Source organism: Heterocephalus glaber, unplaced genomic scaffold (assembly GCF_053883595.1).
Source record: "Heterocephalus glaber isolate CG9 unplaced genomic scaffold, H.glaber_assembly_v1.0 deba00001444, whole genome shotgun sequence".
Taxonomy (NCBI): Eukaryota; Metazoa; Chordata; class Mammalia; order Rodentia; family Bathyergidae; genus Heterocephalus; species Heterocephalus glaber.
In genome coordinates, this window is record NW_028258297.1 from 14,047,883 (window position 1) to 14,072,659 (window position 24,777).

Sequence of the window (24,777 nt, forward strand, 5' to 3'; positions counted from 1 at the left end):
AATAATCAAACATATTAGTCAGTGCTACTTACTTGTTAAGAAACTCCGACTTTCATACTTTTTAATTCACTTTAACCCAGGGGCAAGTAAACCCAGTGGAAACTTAAGAATGAGGTGGGGATTGGGGGAGCAGTGGCAAGATGGATGTGCTTGTGTCACTGCGGTACCAGTTACCAAGGTGCTGGTGTGTCCCACGGGTCCAGGTTCTTGTGTGTCACAAACAAGAATCAGACAAGTCACACAGATCCAAAGAAACAAGTCACCAAAGTTTATTGAGGTGATAGTGCACTCAAGAAGAGTGGGCTTTCACCAAGAAAGGAAGGTAGTGCGAGCCCTATAGACGGAAGTGTCTTTCACTTCCAGTCAAGAGTCTAGGCCCTTCTCAAGGGCTGTCTTGGGTGTGTTTGACATGAGTGTGCTGACTCATGTCCTTTGTGATAACTGGGCATTTCTTACCCATAATTAACTCTCAATAAATGTATCCATGAGGCAACCCTTTTGCATGAGTAGACAATGCGAGTGTGGATTTTTGAGGAAGTTATTTCAGAACACAAATATCAGAAGACCTCACTGATAAATTAGACTTGACTGATGGTAGACAATAGAGATGGAGAGAAACAGCCAAATTTCAGCAATCTTCAGACAGGACACTGTCGGCTGGCTCCAAGGCAGAAACATCACAGCTGAAGGGCCTGGCTGAGTAATGCTTCTTAGATCATGGCTGACAGGAAGCAAGAGCCCAAAGGAGGAGCACCAGACAGGAAGAGGCCAGGGACCAGATACAGTACCCAAGTTGGCCCCTCCATGTCCCACCCAGATACACCTGGAAGTGTGCTTCACGAATCCCCTAGGTGGCTCCCAAGCCAAACAAGTTGATAGTCAAGATTAACTCTGGTATTACAGACTATGTAGAAGAACAGGCATGGGAATGTTCCCATAAAAATGTACAGTGGAGGCCCGGGGATTTAGCTCAGTGGTTTCGCTGCCTGCTGCGCAAGTGCAAGGACCCGAGTTCGATCCCTGGTACCAAAAAAACCCCCAAATGTACAGTGGACCCTTGACTTACAAACTCGATCTGTTCCCGAGGGCTGGTTGTAACTCATGTTGGTTGTAAGTCAGTACTGCTGGGATCTGGATGTTTACCTGAGTACACGCTATTGATAACAAGATGCAGATGAATCTTCCATTAACCTAACCCAAGTTGTTCGAATGTCGGTCCAGTTGTAATTTGAGGGTGCACTGTATCTGGTCATCGGGGTTCATTATGATCCCTACGGATTCTTATTCTTAAGCCTTGGTCAAGAATGGCAAACTAGTGCCCTATAATTTACTTTTATTCTTTCCTAATTTAAAAATTTAAAAAGAGCCTGGGACCCCACCCCAATAAAAGAGAAAGGGAGAAGTGAAGGTTTCCGTAGTAGATAAAGTGAGAACCATAGGATTAAGACTCTATTGGGCCAGGAATGTAGCTCAGTGGCTCCGTGCCTGCCTCGCAAGCGCAAGGTCCTGAGTTCCATCCTGGTACCGCAAAATAAAAAAATTTTACTGCCCGTAGGACTGTGTGAAATCAATGCTAAAACCAGACGGGATTTAACTTCCACCTAGAATAAACTGTCATTCCCTCTTTTCAAGATCAAGTCAGCCCCAGTAACCATTTCCTATTAATTTATGAAGCGGGAAGGCTCATGATTTAGCCTGACAATGCCCTGCAGTGGGCGAGACTGTAGTTACCCTAAATCATTTCCAACCTCGTTACCGTTCTCTTTCCACGTATTGCTACCCTGGGCCTGCAGCAGACAGCCACTCAGACGGTGTAAACTGGGGCTCCTGAAGGCCTGTTTTTGCTTGAAAATGATGAGTAACATTGATCTTTGGGCAGAAACAGCGCAGCGCTTAAGGACAGAGTCCTGTTAACTCCGAGTCGGTTACAAACATGACCTGCGTCAGTGGCTCCCAGAACTGAGGCCCAGATTCAAGTCCCCGGCAGCAGACTGGCGGGCAGAACCTGCCTTTCTGCGCCGAGCCTGGAGTCCGGGGAGAAGCTACCCCGGAGCAGGACGTGAGCCTTGCCGAGGTTCCCTGCGGCTGGCATCCGCGATCGCCAGTCCTTGGTCCCCAGGATGCTCGCCGCGGAGAGCCGGCCTGGGGCAGGCGCCCTCCCTGGGCTGTGCGCAGAGCAGGGAGGCGGCACCGCTCCAGGGTCTAGCCGCAGCCCAAGTGGGCGGGAAGCTCCGCCCCGGCCATGCTGCGGGGGCTTCGCGGCGCGCTGGGCTGGACCCTCGCTGCTTGGCCGGGGTCGGGGCGCCTGGGGCGGCGCGGGCCGTACACCTGGGCTCGCCCCCATCGCCTCGCCATGGCCAGCCCGCCGCGCGCCTTCGCCGCCCTCGCCCGCCAGGTACGGGGTCGACATGGGGGGCGGGGGGAACGGGCCGCTCCTGGGAAGCCGGGGTCCGACGCCTGCGCTGCTCTCCTCCGCCCCGGCCTGCGTCCCCTCCCCGGAGGCGGCGCCCGCGCTCCCTTTCCTTCTTGCCGACTGCGCCTCTCCGGGTCCGGGCGGCCGGGGGCGACGTGAGTCACCGCTGGGGGAGGCGGCGGGAGCCGAACCCGGGCTGCCAGAACCCCGGCCGCACCTGCCTCCCCGCAGCCCCTCCGTCCTCGGATTCCCTTTCTCTCACCGCTCCCACCTGGTTATCTACCTCGTTATCTAGCACGTAGGCTTTTTGGGGGGTAATTATCTGCACTTTTTCCTAATTAGCCCCGCTTCTTTGTGTCCTCACCTTTAGATTGCGCGACCACCACTAAGGTTTCGCGCTTCGGTGTGAGGCGGGCGCGGGCAGCACCCAGGACCCTGCTCTGCAGGAAGTGGTCGGCGCCTGTCCAGTCCCACCTGCCGCTGGCTGTTGTGCGGCAGTGACTGACGAGACCACGAAGCCCAGCGCGCCCAGATTTCTCTATAATGGCTTAACGCCCCAGTCTAGACGATTTACTGGGATGTGAAGGAGACAATTGGCTTCTTGTTCTTTGCCGGTGAACTCCAGCTCCAGAGCTGACCAGGAATTTAACCGAATCCTCTTCCTGAGCCAGCAGAGGAGGGCCCGGGGCAGGGTAGGAAGTGAGGGGCAGCCTTCCTGGGACTCTGTCTGGGGGTGCCCGATTGTCCGGCGTGGGCACCCCAGCGAGCACCCCGTGATGACAGTGAGTCTGGCCCATCAGCCCAGGCAGGCCCTGTTAGCCCGTGTGGTTTTACTAATGGAGGTTTAATTCTTTAAGGACCGCAGCAGCGGATGCTCTGCAGGAGAAGGAGGCTCCAAAGAGATGGTGAAGACCTTTAAGGTAAGTTGTTTGCCTGAGATTAGATGTCAGAAGCAGCATTCAACGGAGTAAATCCGTTTCTTGAGATTTAGGGGGAATTTTCACACTGTGGGTTCTACAGTAGTTAGATAAGCTGTGCGTATCCTTTTTAAAATTACCGTAGTGATCAGCTTCTTATTTTATGAATCAGAAACTTTCATAGAAAAATTAGTCAGTTCGTGGTTTTTAATCTGCATGTCTTTCTGATTGTAGAATAAGTATAACCTTTCACTCTCCTTGTGGAAAAAGCTCACTGTGATTTTTCTCTTGAAGTAACACTTTTAGTAAAGGTGGTGCCTTTCCTCCTTTCCTGTCTGAATTGTGTGGTTTAAATATGAAATAATCTCATACTTCACAGGGGAATAGTGAGGAAGTGGAATAAGAATCTTGGAAAATTGCTTTGAAAAATTATAAATACCCAACCGTGACGTGTGCTCTCTCTTCTGTATCAGTCATTATCCACACCATCGGCAGAGGTTTTCACTTCTCCCCGACTGTTCTGCTGTCCTCTGCCCTTCAGTCACTCACTTGTCATCATAGTACAGCGTGTCCTTCATGAGCTCACTCGCTGGCAGAGTTCAGAGCAGGAGTGCAACATGACTCAGCCACACACACAACCCTTTCGCTGGTGTAGCAGGGACTGTGCTAGGTTTTGGGGACCAAAAGATAAATTCAAGACAAGGTCTCAGAAACCAGAATATAGAAATTTCCATATTAAGGCATGTTTGTGAATCTTATTTGTCCATGTTATTTCTGGGCTTTCAACTGAATAACCTCCATAGCCGTCTTGTAGCAGATTTACTCTGCTAATCTACAATGACTGTGCCCTGTCTTTAAAAGAATGTGAGCCAACCAATGTGAGATTATCCTACTTGATAATCTCTTAAGGTTCATTTTATACAGATTCAGTAAATAAATTCCTCAAAGGAAACAGATAAATGTTTTGTTTTCCTGAGGACTTTATATTTGTACACCAAGAAAAGTTCTTTGCAAAGAATTAATTTATAATATAAGTAACCTATTAAGTTAGATTTCTACGTTAGGGTTTTTTTTGTTTTTTAAGGCAGTGTCTCCGTTTATAGTTAAAGCTGGCCCTGAACTCACTGTGTAGCCCAGGCTGGCCTCGAACTTGTGGGATCCTCCTGCCTCAGCCGGCTGAGTGCTGGGATCACAGGCCTGTGCCACCAAGCCCAGCTACATTGGGTTTTAAAGGAGGGGTGTCTGTTGACACATTTCCATATCAAAACATGACTTATATGGGACATCTTCACAGCACATATGTAATAAGGCAAATGGAAAATGATATTGATAATTCAGGGGAGAAAAGGGATGGATTTTATAGGCTCATCTGCCCTTTATTGGGGGGTGATGGTGTAGGGGATTGAACCTAGGGCCTTGCGGTCTTACACATACTAGGCATGGTCCGCTTTCACTGTGATACATCCCCAGCCCTAAACTTTGCTTTTGTCAATTTTTCCTTTCTTTGTTAATCCACCCTATTTGTAATATTTTATATTGCTCTCAGGTCTCATGGGTAGTTTTGATGAGATCAGGTTAAAGAATGCAATTTCTTTTTTTTTTCTTTTTTTGGTACCAGGGATCGAACTCAGATCCTTGCACTTCCGAGGCAGGTGGCGGAACCACCGAGCTAAATCCCCGGCCCAAGAATGCGATTTCTGACGGCTCAGTAATGAGATGCCTTGTCATAGCGCTGGGGAATCTTTCTGTGGACTCTGGGGTCCTCTTTGTTTGAAAGAGATCAGCTGTTGATTTCTTCCAATTCCTCCTGCTTGATCTATCTCCACAGAGTGCAACACTCCAAGTCTGTCAGAAGAGTATCTAACAGACAATGAATGCAGCACCTAAGACTTTGTAAATAGAATGAGAAAAATGCCCAGGAACCTATTTAAAATAGAACTTCCATCCATTTATAGTACAGACTTGGTCTATGAGAAGTTAAGTGTGTGGCCAATATAGAGAAGCATGCTCCTTCTGCTGTAGAGTGGGGAACAAAAGCTGTTGACTGAATTCTGCCTCACAGAGTCCCCAGATGTTTTCCATCAAGTTTTATACTTCCCCACTATTTCCCATTTCAGCACAAATGGTTACCTAATAATGAATGCTGAATTAAGAAACTGTTTTTCTTGTGCTCTCTTTTTGTCTGTATCTCTTGTCATTTCACAAGTTATTCTTCCACAAGCCTATGGTGTGAAACATCTGGCTTTGAAGTCATCAGAGAATATGGAATGTGACTTTATCCACACTGTCCTATTATTTCAGAATTGCATTTCAATAGACTGAAAAGTAGCTATACCCCTTCAGTTAACATTGTTACCTTTCAGCACATTCACCTATAATATCTAGTTGTTTTAGCATACTTAAGTAAAATTTCTCTTTGAACTCAGGTTAAACATTATTTTTAGTTCCCAAAATTGCTGAAATTTTCTCAATTAAAGGAAAATAGAGTTCTTGAAATTGTAAAAGGCACCCAATTTTGTGTTCCTTTGAATTGCTTTTTTTTTTTTTTTTGGTATGGGGGATGGAACTCGGAACCTTGCACTTGCAAGGCAGGTAAGGTGGCAGAACCATTGAGCTAAATCCCCGGCCCATCTGTTCCTTTGAAAAACTGAATACAGGGCAGTTCTTATGTGTGAGTCACAGAATTATAGTGTTACTATTAATATCATTAAGCAGTCACATGCCTACAAATAGATGTAGTTTACTGAAATACAACAAATGTCTGGAAATTTTAGAATTTTAACTAGTATTAGTCAATTATAATTAGAAGAGTAAAAAACAGTAAACACATTTTATTCTATATTCCTTCTTTGCTGTTAACTAACTTCACCTCTTCAGTGGGTTATAATCAGTGATTTCAGAGATATTTTTAATTTATATTTTGCAGGACTGGGAATTGAACTCAGAGCCTTACCTATGCTAGACATGTGTTCTACCTCTGAGCTCTACTTCCAGCCCTTGTAGTATTTTATTTTATTTTATTTTTTATTTTTTATTTTTTTGGTACCGGGGATCAAACTCAGGCTCTTGCACTTGCACAGCGGGTGGCGAAACCACTGCCCTAAATCCCTGGCCCTCTCGTGGTATTTTAAGGAAAGGATTCCGCAAACAAAATTATATTTGTTGGACCACGATCAACTCAGTGTTAGCAATCCATTGGACTGCACTATAGAGGTTTCTGAAAATTCTAATCTAGACTCTAACCTAATAAACTCTAATCCCATTTCAGATGTGAACCAGAACCTGCGGAGTGGGGCAGGGCTGTTCTGGTTTGGTTTTTATGTCACAAAGGTGATTTGATTGTGCATTTAGGGTTCCTGGATGCCTTCATCTCCTTGTGAGAGCCAGGGGTTGGAAAATTACTGCTCCTGAAGGAGAAGCATGGCAGCGCCATTTCTCAGATTCTTGTATTTTACCATTCCTTACTGACCTCCCCTTTCTTGGCTGGCTTCTTCATACTTCAAGAACAACAAGAAATTAAAACCTGGTAACCCTACCTCCAGGGATATCTTCAGTTTGCCTGGAACTCATGGAACTAGGCTGATGGTATTTTCGAGCAGCTTATGCACATCCCCAGGGAAAGAAGAAAGGGGCTACAGTCTTAGGTGGACAGAGCCAGAGCCCGTGGAGACCTGGGAGGTAATTGTACACTGGTCACTATCTGGGCCCAGCCCCGCTCCAGGACTGCAGTGACAGTATCTCCTGGAACTCCACTTACCCACATTCTCAGCATTCCCTGCATGCCTGTCACACTGGGCTTTTTGCTGTGTCTTGAACATACTAAGTGAATTGCTACCTCAGGGCCTTTGCATTTGCCTTATCTGCCTGAAATACTATGCCCCTGAGACCCCATTAGAGAAGCCATCACTAATGTTTCTCAGATAAGCAGTCCCTTTCTTACTCAATTCTCTTAAACTGCTTTAATTCGCCCTGTAGCATTAGTTATCTCCTGACATCTAGTAATCAGTTTTATTTCTTGTCTCTAAGACAACCAGGACTGATGTTTTTCAGGTTGGATACCAGTATGGTAAGTCATAAAATACTAAGTTGAATGAATGAATACTTTTTGCTCTCAGCAGCTACAATGTGTCTGTCCATGGCCACAGTGAGTTGGCATTCAAGGGAAGGACTGAGCCTTGTGCAGTGCCAGTATATCTTGTGCTTTCTCAGTATACCACCTGTGCCACAGTGCTGGTACTGTCAGTATTTAGTGAGTGAATAACAAGGCAAAATACTAAGAGTAATAAAGGAGATGAGGAAGAAAGAGGAATGAAGGAGGGAAAAACGCATTGATCTGAAGCAAAGCTATAGTTTTGTTTTAAAATATACTTATGCAGATTAGCATTGAAGGGAAGTTGTGTATTTCCCGTTGCCTGTCAGTTCATGACAAGAATAATCAGAGGGCTTAGAAATCCATAAAAATATAAAGATCATGTTCTCCCAGCTTCATGTTTGGGGGTATAATTGACTGACAATAGAGCAGGCGAGAGTGTGAACTTTTATGTCATTTTGGAAGAACTGAACAATATTGATTCTGCCATGAACAGGGGCAAGTTCTATTGCTTTTGCATTATTTAAAATGGAAGCACCTTGAGGCCATAAGTGAAAATATCCTAAGTGAAATACATATATCACATACACAGGTTTAAATATCACAGTTTCACTTGTGTGAGAAACCCCAAGTATAAGTAAGGAGCAAACTAGAGGATTGATACAAGGAAGTAGGAAGAACTTGTTCAGCTGAGAAGGGGAAAAAGAGATGAGGGGAAGGGAAAAGAGATTTAAAGGAAAAGAAAAAGAAGTGAAGAAAAAATGTAAATAGAGGTTTTGTAAATAAGGGAGGAGGGTTGGAGGGAGGGGAAGGGAAAGGGATTAAAAAAAAGAATTGAGAAGTGTTATGTACATGTATAAATCCCCCTCGATGAGTGTGTTCGTTATATATAGCTAAATATACTAATAAAAAAAAGTATCTAGAATACAGCGAGTTTAATAAGCTGTCCATTTTCACAACCACTCTTTGTGTGTGTGTCTCTGTCTCATTACCCTCTCTCCTTCTACCAGGAAACTTAACTAGTGCTCTTGGAGAAGAAATTTTGCATTGTTTACTTTGTAGCATTAGTACAGTTCCAGGTTTTCCTCAGCATAGGCTGTCTTCCCATTCAGTAAGAAAAAGCTAACTAAAGCAAAATCACAGATGCTTCACTCTGCAATATGCTGAAAATATTCATGTCATAAAAGGCTTGCCTTAGAATTACCCTTGCTCAGAATCCTGGCCATCTTTTACGAGGGAGGCTTCATTCACCAGGGGTTACAGACAGGAGCAGAATGGTCCGCGTAGCCGGCATGGTGCTAACAAATGTTGGAGAACTAAGTGCAGACGCTCTAGTTAGTTTGTCGTAACAGACTAAAGCAGTGGTGGCGAACCTATGGCATACGTGCTGTACCCGGCTGTTTGGTAGTTTGGTAGCATCGAAAACTCCAAAAGGTTTGCCATCACCAGTCTAGAGCAACGGGTGGCAAACTGGTTTTTGATTGTGCATATGTGTGGGCACACACGTGTGTTTGTTTTAATGCTGGAAATTGAACCCAAGACCTCACTTGTGTATACCAAGCATGAGCTGTATCACTGAGCTACACTCCCCATCCCCAACAAACTTTTTCACAAACTTTTTTGTTTTGTTTTGTTTTTGGTACTGGGCATTGAACTTAGGATCTTGTGCTTGCAAAGCAGGCAGCGGAACCACTGAGCTAAATCCCTGGCCCTCACAAACTTTTTAACAGTGTCAGGTAATAAATATTGTAGAAGTGAAGGCTTTTAGGTTATTGTCACAACAAGTGGATTCTGCTACCACCGAAGGTAAAAGAGTTGTATGGTTGCTTTCCATTAAAACTTTTCTTTACAGGACAGGCCAGCGGCTACTTTTGACCCACAAGTAAAACTTGCCTGACCTTCTACCTAATCTTAAAAAATAAAAGGAGATAGGACCCAAAGATAAGTTAGCTGGAACATGTCCCTTTCAGCACATTTATTTCACTTAGTAATGGGTTTTAAGCTAACTTATTTTGTTGGATTAAATAGTGGTAGAAGAAAGTCAGTTTTCTCTCCAAATTTGGCATTTTACTAGGATATGACAGCATGGTAAGCTTTGCCATATTATATTGTCCTTAATGCCCTGGACTTCATTGTGAAGTGAGCTTCCTGGTTGTCTTAGAATATGTTTTTCAACCCGAATATTCTAAAAAACTGATTATCATTTATAATTTATCAAATGGCTAAAGTAACTATAAGACAGTGACTTGATCAGGGATGATTAAAAATTGTTGAAAAAGTAAATCGTGTAAAAATATAAAAACCCAATGATGTACTGCTGCACAAGCGCAAAGGACCTGAGTTTGATCCCCAGTACCAAAAAAAAAAAAGCCAATGATGTAAAGTGAAGTTCTATATTATTTATTTTGTGGGGTTCTTTTGGGGGTGCTGAGGGTTGAACCCAGGGCCTTATACATGCTAAGCCCATGCTTTATCCCTGACCTGCACCCTTAGGCCCCAGAGTTCTATGTGATTTGGAAGGAAATGAGAAGCTGAAGACCTGGGGTGAAGCTGACGGTAGAGAGCTTACTGGGCTTGCCTCAGGTCCCTGGTTTGATCCCCAGCCTTGATAAGGATTGGGGCTGGGCTCACCTGTGTCCCAGCTACTAGACAGAAAGCAGAAGGGCGGGCCAGCCTGTGTGAAACAATGCAGAGCTGGACATTTCTTGCTACTTGTTAACAGGTTGAACTTGTTCTGTTCCCAGTTTTTCAGTTGGTCAGGAAGCCTCTCACCTGTTTTCCACCAGTGTTCCGTAACTGTTAGAAAGTTAGTGGCAGCCGTGGGACAGTTGCGTGCCTGCATCTCTGGTCCTTTGTAATGGGCAAAGTGGCTTTGTGAAGAGTTGGTGAAACACTGTGTGAAGTTGTTTCCTTTTCCTGTTATTTATGTGTCTTTGAATAAGAGGTCTTTTGTCCACTGTTTCCTTGACACAGAATAGAGGATTGATATCTTGCTGTTCATTCTCTACTTGTCTGTTTTTTCAAAGAGGAAAACATTCGCCTCACTTTGCTAATTTCTGCTACAGTGCGTCCAGAGGGTGTGGAAGGTTTATGTCAGGAATTCTCTTCATCATTCAGAGCATAGACATTCCAAGTAGAGAGGTTCGGTGCTTAACGGCGCTCATTTGAGTTTCACAAGTCCTTGTGTGCCCTTTCTTCTTTCCCAGACGTTTAGCTTGAGTCCTGTAATGGGACTGACGAGGATGTGTTCTTTTGCGTCATTTGACCTCGTCTGCTATTTTGTCCCTAATTTCAGAACATCGCGGAAATTTGGTTCTCATGTTCTATTGGGCAGTGTACATTGCAGAACTTTTGAACATTGGCTGAGTTCTGAATGTAGGCAGGGTCTATTTAGTGCACATGGTGTTAAGTTTCTATGTTAGTTGCCAACATTTAAAAGTCAAGTAATATAGGGCCCCCCCACCCATTTTCTAACCAGTGGATGTTCAGTTACTTTTCTTTAATGATGCTGATTTTTTCTTTCACAGGCTAAAGATCTAATAATCACACCATCCACCAGTTTTAAGGCTAAACCAGACCCGAATAATCTGGTTTTTGGAACCGTGTTTACGGATCACATGTTGACAGTGGAGTGGTCTTCTGAGTTTGGATGGGAGAAACCTCACATCAAGCCCTTTCAGAATCTCTCACTGCATCCTGCGTCATCCACTTTGCACTATGCCGTAGAAGTAAGTACGAGGGGGTTAGTGATGGTGACATGTTTACTCTTCACCGTGGGCAGAATATGCATGCTCTGTAATAGTTACTAGAGAAAGTCATAAACAGCTGTAAAATTTTCTTGCAGATAGTTCATCTGAGGATAAGTTTTAACTAATTTTTCAGATAATCCTGAAAGTTTCTGTGATGTCAGTAAAAAAATCATTGGGAGCAACTACCAAGGACAGTTGGTAGAAAAATTAGGCCATACTGTTGATATATTATTCAGTTACCCTCTTTTCAGGTCTTTTGATGATTGAGAAAGGGTCATTGAATACACTAGCATGATTAAGTTTTCATCTAAGTGCATGTTTTTATGAGCAGGAGTAACATGTTATGCACATTAAGGGATGTGTAATTAAATGTCCACATGTATGTGTATGAGTACCAGAGCCACCTGTGTGCACATGACCCTGGGCCATCTCTTGGATTTAGGCATGGAGCACATCAGTGTGCTGTCTGCTGTTGTGAGCATTAACCTAAGGCCACGCAAGTCCCAAAACTGGGATGAAGGCCATTTGGGCAGAGAGTCCTGGGAAGCTATGTAGTCTGGTTTAGGAAGGAGCTCAGGGTCCAGAGGGCATGTCCCCTGGGCTCTTTACTGCTTGTCCCGAGGAGGCCACAGCTGGAGCAAAGCAGGGGTGAGGGCCCTTGAAAATGTGGGAATCAGGGTAGAGGCTCTGGTTACCTGGTCTCAAGGTATAGATAGCACATCCATGCATCCTGTGGTAGTAGTTTTCTCTAAGTCAGCAGTTCTCAAAGTGTAGTCCACAGAGCACTAGGTTTTCCTGAGACCCTTGCAAAAAATAATCTCGATTAAAACTCCTGTCTCAGTAATACCAGTTGTAAGACTTTAGTCTTCTGTTTCATTGTGCTGACATTTGCCCTAAGTAAAATACATTCCAGCTTCTACTGGTTGGTCATTATATCAACTTCACATTAAGTACTTCCCTGTACTGACGTATTGTGATTGCACGGGGAAAGATGATTGTGTGATTGTCTTGAGATTTTAAGAGCAACTAGTGCTTCTTTTTTCTAGTACCATTTTTACATGAAAGAACAAAGTAGAATTATTCAGTTTTAGGCATTCGGCAGATGTTTTCTTCCAAGTGAAATGAAATGAACCTGTTGCTTAAAGCAAAATAAAAGACGGGAATTTCTTACCAATAATAAAATTCTTGCTTAAGTGAAAATTAAAATTTTGGAAATTTTTATGAGCACAGACACTTTCAACACTCAAAAAGCTTTATGATATTAGTGGTGATAGTAACAGTATAAAAAGGTGTTAAAATTCAGAAGCTCTACATAACTCAGTCAAATGACCATCGCATATTACATTTTTGCATGGATAAAATTAGCCATTCAGACGGCAAGATTGACTGTGATTGCATTTGGATGTGTCAGTTTGACTAGTATGAATTAGTCCGCAGACTTCTAGTTTTAGCCTCCTGATGAGAATGGGCTGCAAGAATGTTCTCTAACTGTGTGTGCACATGTGATTAAGGTCTTTACTGGGAAAATTTTTTTTCATTACTAGGAATTGAATATAGGGCCTTTGCCCCGAGCTACATCCCCAGCCCTTTTGTTTTTTATTTTGAGAGAGGGTCTCACTAAGTTACCCAGTGTAGGCTTGCTGGAGAACTTGCAGACTCCTGCCTCAGCCTCCCAGAGTCCTGGAATTGCAGATGTGCTGTGCCCAGCTTTCGTCAGTTCATTTAAAGGTAATCCAGAGTGTTTGTTCTTTGTGCGTCCGACCCTGAGAGTTCCCTGAGGAAAGGCTTGCAGCTGCACTCCTCTCGCCTCTCTCCCTTGGCCTGCTGAGAGCACATCTGCTGCTGCTCGGGGCTGGAGGTGTCCAGCTTGCTTCCCAGCATCCCTTCTTGGCTGCCTGTTCCACAGACCCCAGAGCTGCTAGCCAGTCTGCAGGCTGCACTGCCCAGTCCCTTATAATACATCCGTATTGTACATCCCTCCTCCTGCTTCCACTTCTCTCATTGAACCTTAACAGACCAATGGATTTAGTAAATTAGCAGAGTCTGGAGACTGCATCGGTGTCAGATTCTATCGTGCAATTATTTAAGTAACCGCTACTTACCAGCTTTGCAGTGTTGTCAAAGGAGATTATCTGAAAAAGCTATCCGAAATACTTTTCCTTAGCCGGGCATAGTGGCACAGGCCTGTAATCCCAGCACTCTGGGAGACTGAGGCAGAAGGATTGCAAGTTCAAGCCCAGCATGGGCAACTGAGCAACTCGTCTCAAAATTAAAAAAGGGCTGGGAACATAGCCCTGGGTTTGGTCCCCAATACCACAAAGACAGAAGGAAAGTGGGAGGAAGGAAGGAAGGAGGAAAAGAAGGGGGGAAGAAAGGAAGAAAGACTTCTTCCTTTCTCAGCTTCAGGTTTGTAGAAGGTGGGATTTTCTTTACATACTGCAAACAAACATCCTGCAAGAGAGTAAATGCAGAAGCAGATTGGAGAATCCATTTGTCTTCTTTAGCCAAACTTTAAAGATTTTAAATGATTTGAAACAATGCCAGGTATGTCACCAAATCTTTTAGAAAAGATATTTTTTTATTGAAATAGGTCAACATGTTGTGGTTTGTTGTTGTAAATAATAAAATACATTTTAAATGCCACACTTCTAACTCCTAATATGGAAAATATGGAAGAATTACATGAATAAAACCTCTTTGAGGGCTTCATAATTTTTAGAGGTTTCCTGAGACTAAAAATTTGTGGATTACTGCCTAAGGATATACTTAAGAATGATACTACTGGGCCAGGGATTTAGCAAAGTGGCTCTGCCGCCTGCCATGAAAGTACAAGGACCCAAGTTTGATCCCCGGTACCCAGGAAAAAAAAAAAAAAAGAATGATACTATTGGTTCTAGGATATAGCTTGAGGTTTGTTTTTTGTTTTTGTTTTTATTTTTTTGGCTTGAGTTTTAAAAGAAAAGCAAAAACTGTTTCCCGTAGTTGATTTTACCAATTGTTAAACTCACCAGCCATGAATAAGTGTTTCTATCCCATATCCTTGTCATCTTAATGTAGAAAGATTTAAACTTTTTTTCCAGTGTAGTTATCTTATTATGACATTACTTCTTTGAAGAGGTTGAGCACATTTTCATGTAATAATTTGAATATGGGTTCTCTGTCAATTGTGTGTTTCAAATCTCTCTCTCTCTCTCTCTCTCTCTCTCTCTCTCTCTCTCTCTCTCGTGGTACTCGGGATTGAACTCAGGGTAACTCTTATCACTGACTTATATCCCATCCCCTTTTTGTCTTTTCATTTTGAGACAGGATCTTGCTAAGTTGCCTGTGCTGGGTCTGAAGTTGGAATCCTCCTCCCTCAGCCCCCTGAATAGCCAAGGTTATGGGCATGCACCATCACATCCTGCCTTTCATTATCTTTTGTTAGATCCGCCCCCCCACCCCGTCCTAAGTATTCCTAAGTTACAACTCTATTTTAAACAGTGTTTTTATTCTTTTAATTGCTCCTGCATAGTTATATAATTTGGCATCTGGCCACTTGCCTAAGCAAGTAAATACAAAAGATTATCTGTCAGGTTTTCTGGATTTTCTGCATATTTATTCGTATGATCTGTTTCATGATCTTCGGCAGTTTTATTTTGTCTCTTCCAAACCTTCTTATTTTTATTTCATAATTGCCTTATACCAAATGTACTGTATTCAGGTAAAGTGGTTGCAGCAGGCAACTTTTGATGTTCCTAGTTTGAAAAGGAAAGTATTTTACATTTTACTATTCATAATGTTTGGTTAGAATTTATTGTAGATATCATTTGTAAGTTGAGGAAGTTCTTAATCTCTTCTCTCCTTAATTTCCTAGAAAACTTAAAAATCATGACTGAATATTCAGTTTTATCAACTTCATTTCCTGTGTCTAATGAGATGATCATGCCTTTTTTTTCCCCACATAAGTTGTTAATGTAATGGATCACATTGGTATTTGTAGGTTAAACCAACTTCCAGTTTCATCCATGTTGTCAAAATGGTAGAATTTCCTTCTTTTTTAAGGCTTAATAGTATCCATTGTATATACACACCATATTTTCTTTATTCATTCATCTGTTGATGGGCACTTAGGTTGATTCTGTGTCATGGCTATTGTGACAGTGCTCTTCAACATACTTATGCCATGTCTTTTGGATAGCTGTCATATGGTAGTATGACATTTACGGTCATGTGTCATTTGGTGGGTCATATAGTGGTTCAGTTTTAATTTCCTAAGAAACTTCTGTATTATTTTCCATAATGACTGTGCTAGTTTACATTCCCACCAACAGTGCACATGAGTTTGTGTTTCCCACATCCTTGCCAACACTTGCTATTTTCAGACTTTGATAATAGGCCATTCGAAATGTGTACAATTTTGAAGCTGTGAAATAAATGTAATCTTATCAAGTTACCTTCTTTATGTTAAGTAATGCTTGTCTTACAGTCTGTTTTGTTTTACATTTAGCAGTATAACTTCACCCTTTATTTTAGAAGGTATTAGCATGATAGTATCTTTTTGTTTTAGATGTTACCTGCTGAGTCCAACCTGACAGCTTTTTTTTTTCCCCCGGTACCAGGGATTGAACTCAGGCCCTTGCGCTTGCGAGGCAGGCGTGGTGCCACTGAGCTAAATCCCCAGCCCCAACAGCCATTCTTTTAACTGAAGCTTTAGCCTGATTATATTACTGAATTAATGATATATTTGTATTTGAAATACAAGGTCTAATTTTATGCTTTTTAATTGTACTACATGATTCATATTTCTTTTTTTCTCATGTGATGATAGGCTTTAAGTATCTAAAGACCTTACTTTTCACTAACAGTTCAACATAGTTTTGGATTTCCATTATATTTCTTCTTTGACCAGTGGTTTATTTAGTAATCAGTTTCTTTTAAAGTGTGGATATTTTCTAGTTATACTTTGATACTGATTTCTGGCTTATTTCGTATTTGGAAAGCCTGAAAAAAGAACATGTATTCCGCAGGTAGAATGCATAGGGTGCTATCTGGCTATTAGGTAAGTCTGTTCTCATTGTTCCAGTCTTCTGTCTTTACTGAGCTTTAACTGGTTTGTTCTATTGATTACTTAGAGTGCTTGTGTTAAAATTTCTCACTAAAAGTACTAGTTTTTCTCTGTGTTGATCAGTATATATGTACTTCATAATTCTTTCACATCCCTGCCCAGTCATTTGTTTGGGCCAGCACTTTGCAGAAGATAGTACAGTCCAAAAATAGTATTGCTCTTCTACTGCCTTATTTTTATGATTTGGACTGAACCAGATCTGGTTACACATAGATTAGCTACTATTATATTTGTTAGCTTTCTTGTCACTGAGACACACCACCCAACACTCACAACTTAAAGGAAGAGAAGTTTAATTTGGCTCAGAGTTTTGGGGGATTCAGGCCATGGTTGGCTGGCTCCAGTGCAGAAACAGCATGGTACAAGGGTATGGCAGAGAAAAGCTGCTCACCTCATAGCTGCTAGGAAATAGAGAAGGGAGGAGCCGGAGAGGGAAATAGGTCCTTCAAGGTCATGTCCTCAATGACACACCTCTTTCACCCAGGCTGCCACCTCCTAATAGCACATTCAGCCATGAGCTTATTGATGAAGCACTGACACACATGGTGCCTTCGTAATCCAGTTGCCTTTGAAAAGTCACAACTCTGAAAGCGAGATTTTTGAAGGACATTCTAGTTCTAAATCATAACATCTGCCCAGACCAGTGTTGGTGAACCTATGGGACATGTACCACAGCGGACTGTTTGTATCATTGAACACCCTAAAAGCTTCACCATCACTGGTGTAGACTATGAATGAACCCATTTAAATGAAAAGATACATGGCTATCTCCGAGGGGCAGGGTGCCGCTGAACCTTTGGTGTTTAACCTCCATTGACTGGACAATTGACCAGGTTTCGGGATTGCCAGTGTCTTCTCTCCATGGCCATCAGTGTATTACTGAGCAGTGCGCCTCCTGAAAGCGAATGAGAATCCTCGACTCCCACACATTCTGGTAATAAAAAGGCTTTTTTCCCCCCAGTAACTATAACCTTTCTGTCGTCTGATTTAATTATCGCAGGTGGAAGTCAGTGCCAAGGACGAATGAGATGAGCACCAGAGAAGCCTCCTTCTTTCGATCAGAGGGATTGTTTTCATTTAGTTCCCCGCTAAGATTTATTTCTTTTTTTAATCTTCAGTTGTTTGAAGGTTTGAAGGCATATCGAGGACATGATAATAAAATTCGGCTGTTCCGGCCAGACCTCAACATGGACAGAATGTATCGATCTGCGGTGAGGGCAACTTTGCCGGTAGGTAAATGTAGGGATTTCTTTTGTGTTTCTCTTAATTTCATGGGTCATTCTGAGTTTATCACTAAATAAATCAGTTTTTTTCTTTTTCTAAAATAAACATTTTTACAACTAGAATAATTTTAAGTTTATAGAATACTTACAGGTAATAGAATTCCCATTACTCTACCCTATTTCCCATATTCACATTTTACTTAATATGGTACATTTTTCACAATTAATAAACCAATATCGATACTGTATTGTTGTTATTAATTAGAGACAATCATTTCTTCAAATTTTCTTACCCTAATGTCTCTTGGATGTTCCAGGATCCCACTAGGATTGTATTTAGTCATCACGTCACCATAAGCTCTTATTGGCTGTGACATTTTCTCACAAAAATCATTTTCTCTTCAAAAAATCATTTCTAAGCTGGGTGCTGTAATCCCAGCACTCTGGCAGGGTGAGGTAGGAGGATCACAAGTTTGACCCCAGCCTAGGCAAATTATGAGATCCCATCTCAAAATGAAAAATTTTTAAAAAGGGCTGGGAGGTAGCTCAGTGCAAAGGCCCTGCCTGATTCAACCACCCAGTGTTGATAAAACAAAGCAAAAAAAATTTTTTTTTCCAAATAACTAAATCAATATTCAGTACAAACCATATGAACATTGAAGTTATTTCTGATTTACTTCAATTAGTAAAGTAACATACAAGGAAATAACCAATACTGTTTGGCAATTCCACAATATTTGTGCTTCTTTATTAGAACCTGGTGGATTAATGAGTATGTGAGAGATAAAAGGATAAGGAAGAAAAATATGAATCAAACTACATAAAATTTAAAGGCCACATGAAATTATGATACTAAAAATGGAAAATGTGTGTGGCATGAGGATTTCAGGGATATTTTGCCTAATTGCTTTGGCCACTTGCAAGTATTCAATAAGATAATAATTATTATCCCAAGCTTTGTTTTGGAGGAAAAAAAGACTAGTTAAAAGATTTTTTTAATGGCCATCGGATCCTGCCTATAACATTGGTATGGAGCAGAATTTGTTATAAAATGGGTTAGATTTAGAGACTAAAATCCACCTCTCTGTAGGAGGTTATTCACATGCCTGCCTTCCTGAGAAGTGGCCAAGTTGGTTTCTGAACTGAGAGGAGTCTGTTCTTTCTTTTACAAAACTTTGCGTGGCTCACCTCCCAGAGCTTAGCCCAAGGTGTGCACTGAAGAAAGTGAACCCCGAGCATCATCTTGGCCAGGGTTTTCCTTCCTCTAACACAGGCTTCACTGACCTCCTCCAGGAGCCTTACTGTAGGAGCAGAGGAAATTAAACTGTATTCACTGGATGAGGTCCTTGTCCTGCTCTTCTTGCCATTACTGGTAGATAATTAGGGAAAGTTTTAAAAGTTGGACCTGAAGGAATGGGAAGTAAGATTTATGGGACATCCGCTGTGCCACAAACTGTGTTGTGCGTTTCTCCTTTCTTATCCACTTAATCACACAGTAAGCCACTGTGTAGTAGTGCCTTTTACAGAAAAAGAAAACTTAAAACTCAGATTGGTATAAATGACTTAGCCAGGTCTCACACTTTTAGAGAGATTGGGTAAGAAATTGGATGTAGGCCTTTTTGATTCCAAGGCCAATTCTTTCACTAAATTCACTGAAGTTTATATGTAGACAGCAGTACCAGAGACCTAAGCAAGTGATACAGGGTTCACCTATATCATTGGCAGCCCCAGCTTCTGTAACATTACTATACTATGATTCCTGGTACAGGTCAGTGTTTAAACAGGCAAATCCTGGTGTCATAAGCCGCATTCAACTTGTTTGCGACACATTTCTACTTGGGATTTCCCATCATATTGTTGAAAGCATGTCTGTGCCCTGCAACTGAACAGAAACTACTTGAATAATTTTACAAACTGTCACCTGTCTGGGATATGAAAATGCTTTTTCTCCTTAGAAGTAAACTGCTTTTTGCCAATTTTCCTTAAGCTTATCTGACATTCAGGACATCTTAAAATGTACTAGCTCCATCCTTTATATGTTACCAGTATCTTCATCCAGCTTGTTGCTTTTGCATCTCATGAAGAACAAAAGTCCTTATACTTTAAGCAAATTTTATCCTTTTCCTCCTTTGTATCTTACATTTCTTACTTAAAAATCTTTTCCTTTCTGAAGGCCACAGATATTCTGTATGTTGTAATGAAAGTCTTAGTAGTATTTTGTCATTTAAGTATAAAATCCAAGTAAAATTGATTTGTAGGTATGGTAAGAGCTAGGGATCTAATATCTTTCCTGTATGGGTAGTTCATACTACCATGATCTGGGGAGGGGTGTACTTTTTATTTATATATATGCACACACATATACATATGTACATATATACATATATACACATAAACAGAAAAAATTATGTTTATTGGGACAAACTAAGACTGTAATCTGGGAAAACAGAGTTAAGCAGTCTTGAAAATACCCCCCCCATCCCTTTTAGGAGCCTCTGCAAGGATCATTTCTTATTGCTGTTTTGAGGAAAAAATGGCATCATTCACTAAATTTTCATTCTTTCAGGTATTTGACAAGGAAGAGCTTCTACAGTGTATCCAGCAGCTTGTGTCTTTGGATAAAGAATGGGTCCCCTATTCCACTGCTGCTAGTCTCTATATTCGTCCCACACTCATCGGAACTGAGGTACAAAACGATTTCCCTGTTTGGGGGAACTTTCTTGGGCAGGTTCACATTGTTCTTGAGACTTGGATATTAGTTTGAAGTGCTTTCCCCCTCCCAGTAGCATCATTAATGACTTTTTCCTCCTGGTTGTTAGGACTGAGGGTAGTAAACGTTTGCTTAGAAGAGCCAGATAGTAAATATTTTAGGCGTTGGGTGTTCATACGGTTTCTATCAGTTACTCAGCACTGCCATAGTCTACTACTAAAACAGCCATAGATGCGCATGTGAACGTAAAAGGGCCTGTGCTGTCTGCCTTCCCCTGCCCAAGACAAATCATTATTTCCTCAACTAACACTTTTAATGCCTTCCATTCTGGGTTAGAAGTGCTGGCGAGGGAGAGCTGCTTATTTTTATTTTCATTTTCTTGAAGTCTTGGGATTTGATGGTAAAATGTGGGAATAGAGGTTCCTTTCCAAGTAGAAAATGCTGAAAGTGGAGTTCACAGTGGGGCATTGGGGAAGGAACTCGGGGAGCTAGAGTGGCCAGTGTGAACACTGATGGGCCACAGTCCCTTGGTTGCATGCCTTGCAGAAGGCCCGGGATGCGCATGTCTGGAGTTGCCAGGGGCATTTGGGTGGGTGAGTTTCTAGAGTCTTGTTGTGGCCTCGTGTATGTTCCAGGCAGCTGTGGCCTCATGGAGAGTGGGTGTTACTTTGGGTTAAGTGATAGGAGGAGATGAAATGAGGGTGGCAGATTAAAGGAGTTGGCCACATGGACACCTTCAGGAATGAGGAGAATGAGACAAGAGCTCTTTGGCTATGTCTAGCTGTTCTATCCTCTATTATTGTATGGTTACCAGATTGTCTCCTAGGTTGTATGGATTTGAAAAGTCAGGGATTATATATACCCACAGAATAAATACCTAAAGGATCCTTTGGCATCCTTGGATGCCTTTTGAGGGACTACTAAGAGTCTAGATGATGAATTTCATGAGTAGTATCCTCCCTAATAAATTTAGAAGAATTGAAGTAATTTAAAAAAGTGATCTACTTCCTTAACTTTTTGACATTTTAATATCATTGAATCTTTAATTTTTTCTAACTTTAGGAAGAATCAATTTCTAAAGAAATTGTTAGTAATTGTTACTAATTGTACATTGTTTCTAATCTCAAAACACCACTTCTCAAAGACGCTTTTCCAGTCTGAGATATTTGTATTCCTAGTTTGTTGAAAGTTTTTGTCATGAATGGATGTTGGGATTTGTCAGTTATTTTTTTCTGAATCTCTTGACAAGATTTCTTTTTTTCTTTCCTTTTTAAGAGATGAAGGCTCACTTCGTTGCCCTGGGTTTTTAAAAATTCCCTTTTAACTTCATTCACCACTTTCACTTCCTCTTCCCCCATTAAAAAATATTCTTGTGCACTGAATGAATATTGTTTTCATTTTGTATATGTTTCTGAGTTATCTCTTCCCACCTTGTATGGCTGTAATTTTATATAAACAGTTAGTGTCCTGCCAATCTCATTTTTCCCCTTTTTCTCTCAGCCCTGCTTCTCATTTCTATCCAGGTCATTAATGTGTGTATCTAACCCATCACACTTCACTACTGCGGAGTTTTCCACTCTGGACTTCTGCATTTTTTCCCAATTTCCTTAGTGGGATTTCTGTTCCCTGCTATTTCCTACAATGCTTCAAAGAACAACTTATGAGAGTTAATTATTGGCCAGCAAGAGGTCCACTTTGTGTTTCCATCCGACAGGACTGCTGCTTTTCAGGGAAGCTTGTTTCTTTCTATGCCATGGCCCTGGGGTCTGTTGTCATTGCAATCAACTGACATTATGAAACTATGCTGAGTGACAGCAGTGCGCTTGCTGCTTCTATGCACTGACTCAGACAACTCAGAGTTGGTGCTACTACCTTATTTTAGGGGACAAGGATATGGGGACCCAAAGAGGTGAAGGAAGAGCCCAGGTGCTCCAAGTCTCCATGCTGCAGCCTCTCCAGTGTTGGCCCTTGTGCTTGGTCTAGGGATAAAACACTGAGCAAACTTCACCTCTCTGCTCTCTTGAAGCTCAGAGTCTGGGGCGTGAGTCAGCCCCTCACTGGACAAAGCCCTGAGTGTGTGTTGGCCGATAGAGGTCAGTGCTGAGACGACATGGGGTGGTGAGAGTGACTAGGGAGAAAACGGGATTTTGATGGGCCACTAGGTTCTTTCCTATCCTGTTCTCATATGTATACTTTTGTATCTATTTCAGTTTCTTCTCTGAGCTACCAGGTTTCCACCCTGAATTATACTTGACAAGTTTACAGCAGTATGTGAAGTGTCCTTTCAAGCCTTGCTTTTTAAAAATTGGAGTGTCGTCTTAATTTTTTGAATCTTTATGGAATTCTGGATAGAAATGCTTTGTCAGATTATGCCTCACAAATGACTTCCTGGTGTGGGTTAACTCCTTTGTCTGGTAAATGATGCATTTATGTGGCTTCGCTTTGTCTGTCTTGCCCTTGTCACTTGGCTACCAGTGTCCTGATAACCAGAACTATTTAATTTCAGTATAAATGTGCTATTTATGTTTTGTGATGTTTATGTGTTTTATTTATTTATTTCTTTTTGGTACCGGGGATTGAACTCGGGTCCTTGTGTTTATGAGGCAGGCAGCGGAACCACTGAGCTAAATCCCCGGCCCCGATGTTTATGTGTTTTAAAGAAATTATTCCTTACTCCAAAGTCATTCCTCTGTTTTAAAGTTTTCTTATTCCACTTCAGTGAACTCGGTGTGGACATGAACTCTGGGAAGTTCGGAGCTCAGTTTCTGTTTTCTCCACATGGAAACCACTTTCTCCTATCACAACGGTCAATGGGTCCATTCTTTCCTCGATGATTACAGTACCAGCTGCTGATAGTTCAAGTTTCTGTAGATGAAGGCTAATTTTGGGCTCTCTGTCTCTACCTTCCTTTAAAAACATATAAATGTACCAATACTAGTAATGAAACAAGTTGTATTACTGTCTTCTTTTTTCATACTTGTAGTCTGCCTTTGAGAGCTTTCTATATTCATACATAACGGATCTGCCTGTAAAGTATGCCACTGTACTCATATGCACACAGGGTGTTGTAAGGTGTTAGAGGCAACATTATTTTATGTGCCTAGATGGAAAAACATTGGCAATCAAACACAATACTTTCCCCACTAGTTCTGATGAGTCATGAATTAGTCATATGTACCTCTTCTTTGAGGTGTACGTGTTCTGAGGAAATTTGCAATCTCTCCTTCCATCAGTTGTACTGGCTTATCATAGGCATTTTTATCATTGCATCTATTGTCATAACATATGTTAACAAGGTATTATCTTCTTAAAGGTTTCCTCCTATCCTAGGTCCCATTAGAGAATGCAATCACAAGTCACAATTCAAAATACTGAATAGCATTTGTTTAATACTATTATAAATATTTGTTTATGTCCAGTATATGTCCTGCTCCTATTTTTTTTTTTGTTTTTGTTTTGTGGTTTGTTTGTTTTTTGTACTGGGGATCGAACTTGGGTCCTTACGCAGCAGGCGGCGAAACCACTGAGCTAAATCTCCGGCCCCCTCCTATATATTTTTTTTCAATGGTGAAAAAAATGTATACAATTCTCCAGCTAGACTCAGTTGGGATGATCCCAATTTTGTTGACCACACCCTAAGCATTATAACCAGGAACCAGTGGACAAACACCTTTCCTCCCTCAGGCCTGGTCAGGGTATTGACCTTGGCCACCTCAGCATCATACAGCTTCTTCACAGCCTATGTGATGTAGTGCTGTGCAGCCTATGTGAACGTAGTGTGCTGTCTTATATCTTTGCAACAGACTCAGTGGTCAGGGAGAAGTTGAGGACAGCATAGTGATCACACTTGCTTCTCCTGGGGTGCTCTTCCTAGGACATTTGGGCGACCGCCAGAGCCTTAATGTGTTTGGCTGCTAGACAGCAGATGATGTGCAGTTGTCTCTTTCTTGTGCCTGTGGAGGGTACTTTTGGCTCTGCCTTCTTGACCTTTGTTTTTCACTTTGAAAGGAATGGAAACTTACTTCTTTGCCTTTGGTGCCATCTTGGTGAAAATTGCCTGTGCCTCTTTTTGTGCTTTTGAATGTGGTAGCTTTTCAGTGCCAAATCATTTCATAACTTTTTGAAGACATAGTGTGCCGTTTTTATTAGTACATATTTGGAATACATAATAAATACCTTCATCGTGGGGAGCTGGTACATATACATATTTCATTTTAGTTCTTTTTAACTCCCCCCTCCTATCTCCAAAAATTTTGTCTCCCTGTTACCTATCTAGTTGTCTTTTATTTTGCTCATTAAATTATCTGTACTTTGGGTTTCTCACATAAAAGAAAGCATGTGATACAGTATTTAACTTTCTGTGTCTGATTTATTTCACTTAGCATTATGGCCACAAGGTGTATCCATTTTTCTACACATGACTCAAATTTATCCTTGTTTATGGCCAAATATTTTCCATTGTGTATAAATACCACATTTTCTTTATCCATTCATCTGTTGATGGACATATAGGCCATTTCCAAGATTCGGCTCTTGTGAGTTGTGCTGCTATAAACATGGATATGCATGTT

At 41.7% G+C, this 24,777-nt stretch overlaps 1 protein-coding gene across 4 annotated transcripts in view; it reads left to right on the forward strand.

Moving 5' to 3' along the window:
• Bcat1 (branched chain amino acid transaminase 1) overlaps positions 1-24,777 on the forward strand; it is an 87,530-nt gene that overhangs the window by 28,193 nt on the left and 34,560 nt on the right. For 2 of the 4 annotated variants that reach the window (XM_004845749.4, XM_021259092.2), the window contains exons 2-5: positions 3,271-3,333; positions 10,948-11,148; positions 17,392-17,502; positions 20,063-20,182. In XM_004845749.4, coding sequence (XP_004845806.3) covers positions 3,271-3,333; positions 10,948-11,148; positions 17,392-17,502; positions 20,063-20,182 — 495 coding nt within the window. Of the gene's footprint in view, positions 1-2,224; positions 2,396-2,597; positions 2,728-3,270; positions 3,334-10,947; positions 11,149-17,391; positions 17,503-20,062; positions 20,183-24,777 lie in introns of those variants that run through there. The other 2 variants (XM_004845748.4, XM_004845750.4) reach the window with 2 other exon arrangements.